Source organism: Toxotes jaculatrix, chromosome 14, assembly GCF_017976425.1.
Source record: "Toxotes jaculatrix isolate fToxJac2 chromosome 14, fToxJac2.pri, whole genome shotgun sequence".
NCBI lineage: Eukaryota > Metazoa > Chordata > Actinopteri > Toxotidae > Toxotes > Toxotes jaculatrix.
This window is the reverse complement of record NC_054407.1, coordinates 2,383,916-2,396,328: the sequence shown is the minus strand read 5'-3', so window position 1 is coordinate 2,396,328 and position 12,413 is coordinate 2,383,916. Positions and strand designations below refer to the sequence as shown.

At 40.6% G+C, this 12,413-nt stretch overlaps 1 protein-coding gene across 1 annotated transcript; it reads left to right on the top strand.

Annotated features, from left to right (window-relative positions):
• Positions 1-4,658: 4,658 nt before the first annotated feature.
• Positions 4,659-11,145, top strand: frrs1a (ferric-chelate reductase 1a). The gene is made up of 16 exons (XM_041055664.1): positions 4,659-4,863; positions 5,286-5,428; positions 5,613-5,707; positions 6,055-6,202; positions 6,339-6,458; positions 6,587-6,658; positions 6,878-6,976; positions 7,758-7,908; positions 8,590-8,703; positions 8,981-9,096; positions 9,196-9,282; positions 9,509-9,606; positions 10,273-10,331; positions 10,447-10,590; positions 10,733-10,791; positions 11,053-11,145. Exons 1-16 carry the CDS (start codon positions 4,659-4,661, stop codon positions 11,143-11,145), a joined length of 1,803 nt encoding a protein of 600 aa, XP_040911598.1.
• Positions 11,146-12,413: the final 1,268 nt, after the last annotated feature.

Genomic DNA, 12,413 nt, shown 5'->3' with positions numbered 1-12,413 from the left:
GCTTAGTCATCGAAACGTGACGAAGATTTGCGTCAGTTTAGCGCAAATGTAAGTTTTACTACAGACATTCATCTTGAAAGCTGCCCAGTAGCTTCTGTCACTCTTACATGGTGTCAACGCATTGTCCCCAATCACAGAGCTTTTAAACCGGCAGAAGACATCTCATATTTTTGGCTGCGTATACACTAGGTTAGTTATAAATTGACACAATCTTTTTTTTTTCTTACCATGAATTTTCACAATATTTTAAATTTAAGTGCACTCACTGTTCACAGAGATCATTCAATTGCACAATTTCTGTTGCGCTATAACTAAACTTTACCAGGCACATACACATGATGTACACACACACACACACACACACACACAAACAGACACAGTTACATAACCTGGCACTGCAGTGCAGTTGTTGGGCAGCCAGAGAGCAGAACACAAGGCCTGTACTGCAAGAACACTGGGTAGAAACATAATGCCAGTATTATGTCATCCATGGGCGTGCTGTAGATAAGGTAAATTAAAAATCATGACAGTATTACCTATAATCTGTAATCAGATTAATGTAACTGACTATTTTTGTAAACATCATTAAGGTGATATTACAACATTTGATCATTATGCATTTCCATTGTCTAATTCACTGTTTCTTTCAAAATCACATCCTTTTTCTTCCATATGAGCTGTCAATACTGCACTGTTAACCAAAGTATAGTTTATATACATTGCTGTGTAGGGATGAGGATACAATGTATGTGTCCTCCCAACAGTGCATAATGTTCTACAGTAGCATTTAATATATTTTAATATATGTTTGCATTTTGTGGGTGTTTCAGGTTGGTGGTGCCGGTGGAGCAATGGACAAAGTGACAGTCCTCATATCATATTAGTTTTTTATGTCTTTAATTTTACACTTTTTAGTCTCAGTATTGACAGCTACAACTTGTTTGTTCGCTCGTTATACACCTGATGAAAAATTAGTTCAAAAACAGAACATACAGTTTAATTCACATATTTAATTGGACACTCATACAGTATGCATTTTGTTGAACTGAAAATGTTCATCTTTCCTCTGTTTTACCACATGGTGGAGTTAGGGGACCAGAAATGAAGCTGGGAGATGGCAGAAGGGCTCAAAAACATGTGGAGGTTCACACCTGAAACAGTTACAAAGTGTTTCACAATAAAAACAAAGTGCACTTAAACACAAGCTATGCAAAAGTTCATATGGGCTTAAAAGATCTAAATTATAGTCAGGAGCCAGACCATGAAGACCTTTAAAGGTGATCAACAAGATCTTAAAATCAGTCCCAAAGCAAACAGGGAGCCAGTGTAAAACAGGTGTGATGTGATTATTTTTTTTACAATATATTATCTATTATTATGTAATATTCTGAGGCTATAAAAACATAACTGAACAAGAACAAGTTGTTGTATATCACCCAAAACAGAAATTTCCATCAAACAGGACACGATTCCTCACAACAGGCTTAATCTGTTGTGACAGGTGACCAGTATAAGGCAGTATCTGTTTGGTGATATGCTGGGACCCAGTAACAAGGATTTCTGTTTTACTGGAATTAAGCTGAAGGAAATTTACAGACATCCAGCCTTTTATATCATCAGCCAGGTAAAGAACTCAGCATGCTGAGGTCACACGGACGTACAAAAGAAATACCTGAACAAGAGGGTGACCCACTGGTTAGAGCAGTTGTTCTTAAGTTTTAGCTGTACTGAGGTATCCCAGCTGTACACACTGACTCTGCTAGCTGAAGGGCCCCTGTCTTGTTGCTGAGGGTGACCTTTGACCCCAGCAAAGGCACAGTCACACTAACATTCAATTTGCAAGTCTCTCAGAATTGGCAAGGAAATCACAACAAAAGAGGAACACATTCCTGAATTCATCCATTGTGAGGGCTTTAACTGAAACTGAAACACAAACTGCAACCATCAAACTGATCACCAGGGTGACTTTTGGGCAAATTTTTAGCTTGAATTTACACGTCCAAAGGTGGCGCTCATTCTGACTTTGACTTTCAGGCAAAGCAAATGAAGCAGAGAGCGCATGTGTTAGCAGAAAACTAACAGCCATAAACAACTGCACAATAAAACCACGGCTTTATTATAAATTTGGTCCAGTGATGCCAATATCGTGTGAGACTGACTGCTGTAAATCACAGGATGCTGTGCCCTGCTCTAGCAGCAGCAGATAAGCAGGTGGAAGTCTAAATTGTAAGATTGATCAGTAACAAACCTTGACATAAAAACTCAGTTCCTCTCCTTTACATGGTTGCTCTTTGGCATATAATACAATGTGTTAATATGTCATGCAGTGATCATGATTTGGTGCATGGCAGTGTTTCGTGTACTGTTTCCAACCCATTGCCCAAGGGAACGGTGTGGTGATTTACCACACAGTACACAATCATACAGAAGAAACAAAGGGTAAATCAATGGATACATTTTGTTGTGTCACAGAAACACTGAGACATTACGCTGTCTATTATCACTGTTTGACTTTTGTCCAATTAAAAACTAAAAGCCCATAAAATCCATCCTAATGCTGTGTTAAAGCTCCCTTGACATGGTTTATTTTAAAGTAAATTTAATTCTAACTTTTTGGTGTTAACAGACCACTTATATACTATATATTTTTATTTTTCTGGTTAATTCTATCCCCACTGATACACAGCATAATGTTTAGGGATATAAATGGAATTTGTATGTGATAAGGCAATGAAAACAACCTGCGTCACAGTGAAAAGCCATATCAGGATGCTCCAATAGTCCATCCATCAGGTTGTAAAACTGCTGCAATATGACCTTGTGCTCCACTTTAAAAGACACAGACGCACACACACTAGAACAGTGGAAATGACATTGCACTCACAAACACTATAGTCTCTCTGGAAATTATTCCACAGTTTTTCATTCTGCTGCAGCAGAGGGGTAAGTAGTCATTTCAGATTAAGAGATTTCTTTCTTTTTGTTGCTTTTTATGACAGTATTTAAAAGAGTACATCCTCCAGTGGCCAGGAATTTCCTTACATTGAAAAGATTCAAGGAAAAGTGTTGTGAATGACAGCCGTCATTCAACGTGCGTTTCAGGGAGCAGAACGCAGTGAAAATAAGGAAATCATGCTGTTCAGAGTTTAAACATCATTCTTCTTTCTTTTCTTCTTTTTTTTATAAAATGATAGAAACATTTTCCATCAATATCCTCAAAATATTGAAAGTTTGGTTACATGGGTTGAGTTGGGGTTATCTGATAAGCTGTGAGCCAACACATACACACCTCTGATAACAGTTATTAAAAATACAGAAAAAAGACCTTGGTCAACTGAAAGCCTGACTTACTGGGGTTTAAACCCTCTTCACCCTCTTTCCAACTCACTTAATCTTAGTCTGGTAAACATCAGCTAGATGTCTTTTCTCCTGCAAATCCCCACTTGTTATCAGCTGCTGCAAGAATTTAACTCCAATACTGGACAAAAACAAAAGGTAAAACCTACACAAGAAATCATGCATTGCAAGATTGTTGATTTATGATCAAAGGCTAGCACATAACAGGGTTAATGTGTTACACGCCACTCTGGCGTCCAGAACGTAGGGTCCAGGAAAAACGCTTAAAAAGTTATGGTTGTTTCTAACTTCCTCACTCACACAGACCACTTATCTTTCAAGGAGAGCAGCTACTGACCGGGATCAGTTCACACATGTACGCGTTTTACTGCCAGAGTAAACGCGCTCAGTCTGACTGTGTCACTACAGTAAAGGTGTGCTCAGATGGTTCAGACCAAAGGCGAAGCCAATTTTCGCCTATATTCGACTTTAACAACCAATGGGAATACTCCTTTCAGAAATGAAGTGCTTCCCTCACAGATACCACAAACCTTAGCAATGTTTACCTCCGCCCTCAACTATGACCAAAATAACCACAATGACTGCCTTCTACTGGAAATTCACCTGTGCTAATGTTTACGCTAACTGGGGAAGGCGGCTAACGCTAGCGCTAACGTGCCTCGTAGTAAAGTACAACCAATAGCTGGAACCGAATAACATATAGATTTTCAAACCTTACCTGGTAGTCCTACAGTCTCGCTAATTTTTCTCCAAGCCCCCTCTTTGTTTTTGGTTCTGTCTCGGTAAATTACAGCAGTTGTGTTGTACAGCTCGGGGTGTCCACCGACCACAGCGACAAGTGTATCCTCCATTTCTGATTGTCGGTGACGTCAGGAGAATCTAAACGCTGATAGGCTTTCGCCACACAGCGTCACGCGAAGTTTTCGCTCAAGTTGAAATATTTTCGTCTCGACGCGAATTCGCGGCTGTTCGCGTCTTCGCGTTGACTTTGTATGTAACCGCGCCGCGGGAAAAAGCCGCTTCGCGTTTGATCTGAACACATCTTGATGCTGTCATTGCTAAAGTGTTAAACACATAAAACAACAGATGGAGCAGATACTGGAAATTATTAATGAATTAGCTTAAATTAGCCGACAGTTATAAATCAGGGTACAAATAAAATCTTTAGATTATATTGCTAGCTGCCTTTAAATCAGCTGACTGCTGATTTGTTGTTATTTCAGCAGCTGTTAACAGCTGTTGTTTCATTTTCATTTCAGACATCCTGGACACCCTGTAACGGCTGATACCTGTACCTGGAAATGTCTCCCGTGGGCTTGTGTTGTCTCCTCTTTGTCTGTGTCTCTGTGTGTTACTGGGTGCCAGCAGGCTGCTATGGCAATGGCATGGTCACCAATGTCTGTGGCAGCATGGAACCGCAACATGGTGTCTATGGTCAGACCACCAGCAGCCCTTACCACCTAACAACCAACACCACCACGTTCAACCCTGGAGATCGCATCCAAGGTAACTAACAACTGTCATCCAGACTGAAACGATCAAACCAAACACCAATACCCGGCTATCAAGGAAGCCCAGTGCTGTATAAGACTTCTGAAAGATAGAAAATGCAATGTTTCATCTAAACTTCAAAGAAATTCACCTTAAATCAGCATTCACCATAAACAAGCTTTTAAAATAAGCTTTTAAATATGCACAACTCCAAAAGAAGTAAGGAGTAATAAATATAAATAGAAAATTTGACCAAACTAATCTAATTAAAGACTCAGTATATACAGGTCTTAGTCTCCTGTCTCACAGCATCTTAGCTAGGTCTAGTTCACTTAGAACCAGTTAATTGATAATTATAACATTACATCAAAATATTGTACTCACAGTAATAAAGTTTTGTTTTAACACTTTCTTTTAAACACTTTGAACATTTCCAGTCGTTCTATCTGGAACAAGATATTTTATTGGCTTCCTGCTTGAGGCCAGAGATGCAATCAATCCGGACTCAGTATCCACTGTTGGCACCTTCACCCTGACCAATCCCGACAGGACACAGCTGCTCACCTGTAATGAGCAACAGGTGTACACATGCGCGCAAAGACATATAATATAGCACAAACACACTTAACTTTTATCAACTCACTTAATAAAAGAGTATGATCCCTTAGTTCATCACAATTCATGCAAGAATATTACACAATGTTACAAAATTCACACAAAAATATTGTGTGTGTGTGTGTGTGTGTGTGTGTGTCTGAGTCTAGGGTTCAGCAGTGAGCCACACCAGTGAGGCCACAAAGACAGAGGTTATTGTCATCTGGAATGTTCCTCAAGATTCTCCCACTGAGGTTCAGTTTTTGTGAGTTTAATTCTCTTTCTAAATACAAATTTAAAGCTGGGCCATCAAAATGCAAAAACACAAAATCACAAACCATGGAGTCAAACACAATGAGAATATGGGAAAGGGATGGCCACATTAGGCAGAACAAAGACAATCTGGCAAGTGTCTCCAATCTGTAAGTGATTGAAGTCCGGATGTACAAGAGTAGGAGACACATTTTCTAACTAACCAGTCTTAGTTTTGTTAAAGCACTTGGAAAAGTTAGTTATGTATATTTATGAGTATTTATTTTTGGAAAAGTTGTGTGTTTGTATGTCCTTGGCGTCATTAAAATTTTTTTATCAATCCATGGATGTATTTTCCAGGGTGACCGTAGTCTCCCAATACAATCTATTTTGGGTGAAGGTGCCTGGACCAATCATCTATCAACATGGTGTTACACCTCGCCCACCTCGGTCCACCACTACACCTCCTCCAATGTGGACGACCACACCCTCCATCCTGCCGGGACCTGTGAGCGTTACAACATTTGAACGAATGATTGTGACACTGATTCCCTGCCTGAACATGCAGAATGTTAACAAATCTGAAAATGAAATGAGTATAACACACTAAGACTAGGTATTCCCCCCTTATCGTACACATGTAGTTTGATTCTGACACCTGTGGCCAATCAAAATCCTGCCTGTTGGACCCTCCTGGCTGTGATCCAAAAGAAGATCCTCACTGCTACTTCTTGTCCATGACCACAGAGGGACCTGACAAAACGGTTTGACTTGAAGCAATTTGATTTACTAGTACAGTTAATACAATTAAACATGCTACATGTAGCATTTAATAAGATTAAATAAAGATTAAGAATGTCACATAACGCACCTTCATCACTGTTCTCTGCAGTCTGTGATGTTTGAGCTGAGTGGCCCAGCAGAGGGATACATTTCCTTTGCTTTGTCCAGGGACACATGGATGGTAAGATAGTCTCTTTATATAACCATCAGTACTGTGTGATATATAGGCTAGGTGTAGTGTAAACTTAAAATTATTTGCAGCTTTGATCTTAGTGTTCTGCATGAAGCCTGGGAAGAACAACGTTCTATTATGATCCATTTACCAACATGTTGCACCTCTGTTAACCTGTTTTTGTGTGTCTGTGTGTGTGTGTGTGTGTGTGTGTGTGTCTGTGTGTAGGGCAAGGATGATGTGTACATGTGTGTAAAAGACGGGGATAGAGTATCAGTGAGCACTGCCTTCATCAGTGGACGAACACACCCTGAGGACCAGTCACAGGTGACAAATGAAAGCACATTCAGGATAAATACAAGGAGTCTTTTTTCTGAATGAATCCACTGCAGTGTGAAAGGAAAGTGCAGGAGCAGAGAACACTGAAGACGAGATATCATTAGCCCAAGCTAGAGTCAGGATGTAGTTAGCTCAGCTTAGAATAGAGACTGAACTCAAATGGAAACAGCTGGCCTAGCTGTGTCCAGGGTTGATTAACCCTGTCTCTTAGAAATTATGTTCATAAACTACTAAAGCGTTTTTTCCATTTACGTTGTGGTGGGAACGTAGTCACAATCTGGATTATGTTCAGCTGTGATTTTTGAATGAATGAAGTGAAGTGCTACATTTATTAACGGCAGCGGAGTCAACAAGAGGTGATTAGGGTGGATGGTGGGAATACTAAGTGCATGACTGTCACACCAGAGCCTGGGGTTCATGTCCACAGTCCCGTCTATGGTTTAGACAACAAAAGGACTTTGATAAAGGTTAGGGAGAGTTTAAAAATGCTGGATTCACTTAGTTTGGCAGCCTGCAGAGACCAAAACCTGTGCTTACCAACTGTATCTGGCAACAAGTGCCATAGCCAGAGACACTACCCACCTGCCAGGCTAGCTGTTTCCCGTCTTTATGCTTAGCTGGGCTAACCACATCATGAGTCCAGCTCTGTACTTAAGGCACAGATTTGGTTGATATATGTCTTTCGACAAAGAAAGCAAACAGACGTACATCCTCAAATCTTGTCTTCATCATTGTTGTTGTCCTTTTCTGAGTGTGAATGTGTTTGCAGTCTGGAATCTCCTCAGTATCGTGGCGCCTGGCAGATGGAGCAATCCAGTGTCGGCTCAGTAGACCAGTCAAACTGGCCCATCAGGAACCAGGCCGCTATGATCTGGACCAGGAGTACTTTCTGTTTCTAGCCAACGGACAGGCTGAGTATGGTGAGAGATTAAGCATAATGCACGTGTTAGATGAACTCTGAACCCATTAACCCAGGCAGTCATGTTGTGGTTTTCAAGGCTAGTTTCAAGGCAAGATTTTATCAGTCTGACAAAGCTTTATTATGTCACATGACCGTTTAATCAGTGTGAAATCGCTGAAGTAGTATCAGCTTTAGTTGGACAACAGGATGTCATTAACAGGGAGTGCTGGGGACATTAAGTAGAGGCTTCTTTACTGTTTTGGTGACTGAGAACTTTTTCTTACATTCTGGTTAATGTTTAACTGGCTATGCAAGACTGAGATGTTGTATGAATATAAGACATGAATCAGTTCCCACCAACTCACACTGCTGATTTATTCTAAAGAGAAAATGTTGTGAAGATGCTGCAGTTTGACCATACATACAGTGAGTAACACTTACAATAAGGGTGTTTTTCCTGTTGTTTGGTCAGAGGGTGTGTCAGCCAGGTCAGCTTTATCTGACTTCACAATATCTGAGATTCCTGGATTGACTGTTAAACAATAGCATTGGACACATTTATGTAGTCTTGCATCTTGTTCATGTCTTGCATGTGCCATGTGTAGTAGACAAATTATTACATTCACTGACATACAGTATAGGTGCAAAGCTAAATTTCTTATGGGAATTTAACAAGCACCCTCTTTGTCTTTTTCCATAGGTAAAATACGGAGACACAGACTCCAACCATTAGTCTCCACCCGTAAAAAAAGGATCACAGGCCCCCCTGAGGTCCTAACAGGCTCCCGAGGACCCACCATAATGAAAGCGCATGGTAGGCTGAGTTCTTAAGGTTTACACCGATGTCATTAAGAGAGTCTGATGGTCAAATTAACAAAAGGACATGTTATCCAGGCTTAGCCAGGTTTTATTATATTACTACAACATGTGGGAAACATGGAATTCAGATCTCTTCATACATAAGCAGTAACTGAAGGAGGAGGAGGTGCAGCAGTAGGTTTGCCATTATGATGCTGTCAGTCAGTCTGTAGTGTAGTAATAAACTATTCTCAGTGTAATATTTAGCTGCTGCATTGCCTCTGCTTCTCCAGGTGTACTAATGCTGTTAGCCTGGATGCTAACGGGGAGTATTGGTACCTTCATCGCCAGCTTCTATAGATCTGATTGGCCAAATCAAACTCTGCTTGGCCAGAAAATTTGGTTCCAGGTAGATACTGCCCACACAGAAAGCACCAAAAATGAAGTGAAAGAAATGGCAATACATTTATATTTATGTGTGTATATATGCGTGTGTGTGTGTGTGTAGGTTCATCGAGGCCTGATGGTGCTAACTGTGACTCTGACCATTGTTGCCTTTTGCCTTCCATTTTTCTACAGGAAAGGTTGGAGCAAGGTACAGTTCTCACACACACACACACACCCACACCAGTCCCAGTGACTCACAATGTTTCCACTTTCAACAAAAATTGAGTTTAATTGTCAGTGTGGAGACAGTGGCATCTTCTCTAATCCACCACATCAACAACAGTGTGTGAATTATGACACTATTCAGAACATTTCATAGTTTTTGTGTATATATGTGTATATTTTAATGTGTGTGTGTGTGTCTGTGTGTGCAGCATGCAGGTGTCCATCCCTACCTAGGTTGTTGTGTTCTGGCATTATCTCTGTGTCAGCCGATAATGGCTGTGTTCAGACCACTGCCTGACTCTCACAGGTAAACACTGTTTACATTTACTGTACATTCAGGGGCCTGAAACAGTACAGATGTCATGGCCCTCAGTGATGCTTCTGTACTGATTTTAATGAGCAGAAGTCTACAGGTACACATGGTGAGATTTTCAAGACTGGTTCTATTTTTTTGAAAGTCAGAATTCTTAAAGTTGACTTTTTTTTTTAACAAAAAGTCTGTATCAGCTTTTCCCACTGGGAACGTGGTCTCAGTGTTCTGGGGGGCTCAGGGATGGGGAGCCAGTGAGGGTCATGCAGAATGGGGGTGATGTGGTCACAAGCATGGGACAAGAAGTGAGAAGAGGGGTGAGTTTTGGACATACTTGAGTTTACCGAAGATTTTGAGGGCCAATGAGGATGCCGTTGCACTAATCAAATCTGGGTGTGATGAAGGCATGGATGAGTGGATTAGCACAGCTGAGGAAAACAGAGGGGGGTAAATACGGGTAGGGGGGGCAAGTAGGATTGTCAGTTGCTTGGGAAAAGAGTGAGTTGTGGGTGTGATGGAATTGGTGACTATTTAAAGTTGTTCCCAGAGGAAGTAAGGAGAGGATGAAGACCCGCGACCCTGACGGATTAAGAGGTAAAAAATGAATGAATGAATGGTTATTAAACTATATCAGTATATTGGTATTTCTGTTTCTCTCTCCAGGAGATATATCTTTAACTGGGCTCACTGGGGAGTTGGATCTTTGACTGAGATCATGGCAGGTGAGTCAGGTTGGAGACTGAATTCTGTCCACAAACCTTTCTTTAAAACACCTTAATTCACAGGACGTCCTGCCTGGCTGTTTAAAGTTACACTGTGTTCTCTCTGTGACTGCAGTGGCGGCCATGTTCCTGGGTATGCGCCAATCATCACTGCTTCTCCCCCAGCCTTGGGCAACGCATGTTTTGATTGGCTACGTGACATGGCTGGGCTCATTCAGGCTCCTCCTCCTGATTCACAAACACCTTTACGTCAAAAAATGTACGAAACCCTTAATTAAGCTTATTGTGAATTCAGGGTATTTGTATTGATTAATAATTATGATGAAGAGTTAGATGTTGTGACCTGGCACAGTACTGAGTGCATTTTGTGTTATTCTAACTGTTGTTTGTTTGGCCTACAGCACTGGGGTCAGATGACCAACAGGCCATTCATTCAGGCCAACCAGGGCCCAGTTCCTGGGTAGGTGCCCACTTCACACCACCACACCAACAGATTCTCAGTATGAACTATTTCTAAGGGATTTTTCTTAGCCCCAGCCTAAAGTCATTTATGGTTTTAAGCTGGAAAGCAAAAACATTTGTAAAGATTTGGGGCACTGTAGACACCAAGAACACCTCCAGGCATTTCAGACAAACACAGATTGAGAAAGGTTTTCTGACCGCTGTGAGAAATATCTATTCTGTGTCCACTCTGTAACGTCTGCCGTTCTTTGTGTTGCAGGGCTCCTTCCTGAAGTCTCTGGTTTTGGCTGCCTTGGCTTTGGGAAACTCTGGTTTCCTAATAGCCTTGCTGTCTTCTATTGCAGAAATCTGACATATGGAGGTAAAGATAGCCAAATAACCCTCAAAACCACAATACCATACTGGTAACACCTTTAAGAGGTGACTTTTTTATACATTTCAAGTTAAGCAGAGCCTGATAAAAAAGAGTGAGGAAACCAAACCAAACCAATGAAACCATTTGATTCTATTCTAATCCTACCTTCAGTGGGATTATTAATGTTTAATAGTAACACCTCCAGGTCCTTATTAAGTAATTCATAAAAACCAAGCTCTCAGATCAGCAAAACAGTGTCCTGCAGATGCTTTTTAATGCTTTTATTTTATTATTTTCTTGATTCTCATTTACTTGAACTATGCACTCAGCACACTGAGTATTTATTATGTTAGATATAATCTTTTTTAATTTATTTTGCAACCCTGAAATGACAGAGATGTGAATAGACACATATCCTACTATCTTTGTATGTCTGATGAAAGCCTCTAATAAAAAGCTTTAGCATTGTGTTACTGCTCCACTTCATGTGGGAGTATATGCAGTATTTTTTATTTTTTATTTCACCTTCAAATTAAATAGTAACAAAAGCTACCTGTTCATGCCTCCACATTTGTCAACATGCACCTAAAGCACAAGACTCCACCAGGATGCCAACAAAAGATGCGAATGAGTCCACTGATCATGCAATTGCAGTTGTATGGTCACATGTTCTTTCTGTTGTTCATACTCCTTAAGGACAGTGTCCTCTCTTCAGAATCTCTTTTAGATTCTTCAACATACAACTCAACAAACATGATAATTTTATTTGTTTGTTTGTTTTTTTATGTATGACATATTTTTCTGTGATACCCTGAGGCCAGTATCCACCGTGGCTCTGTCATCTCTTACTGTTCCTAAAAAGACACTACACTGGTGTGACATACATTTGTACATCAGTATATTACACAACATTCTTTACGTAATATGTATGTAAAGCAGTGTGACGTCACAAATAGCCATGCTTTAATTTGAAATACAAGGACCTGTTACGCTGTAAAGACATGAGACACAAACATCACAATGATGCAATAACCATCCAACGCACAGACAAGTGTGTGCGGGAGATTATCAAGTTGAGTTTTGACGTCAGAAATTAAAAAAAAAACAAAAAACAAAAACTAATCCTCTGAATGGTTGGATCAGATGGTTGCAGATGACAGATGTGCTTCACTCATATGTGTGTTTGTGTGTGTGTGTGTGTGTGAGAGAGAGAGAGGGGGGGGGGGGGAGAGAGAGAGTGAGCACATTGTGCATGCCCAAATCCA

Coding starts and splice junctions, on each gene's coding strand:
- frrs1a (XM_041055664.1), top strand. CDS start 4,659: ATGTCTCCCGTGGGCTTGTGTTGTCTCCTCTTTGTCTGTGTCTCTGTG. Junction 4,864..5,285: donor CCCTGGAGATCGCATCCAAG/GTAACTAACAAC, acceptor GAACATTTCCAG/TCGTTCTATCTGGAACAAGA. Junction 10,792..11,052: donor AACCAGGGCCCAGTTCCTGG/GTAGGTGCCCAC, acceptor TTTGTGTTGCAG/GGCTCCTTCCTGAAGTCTCT.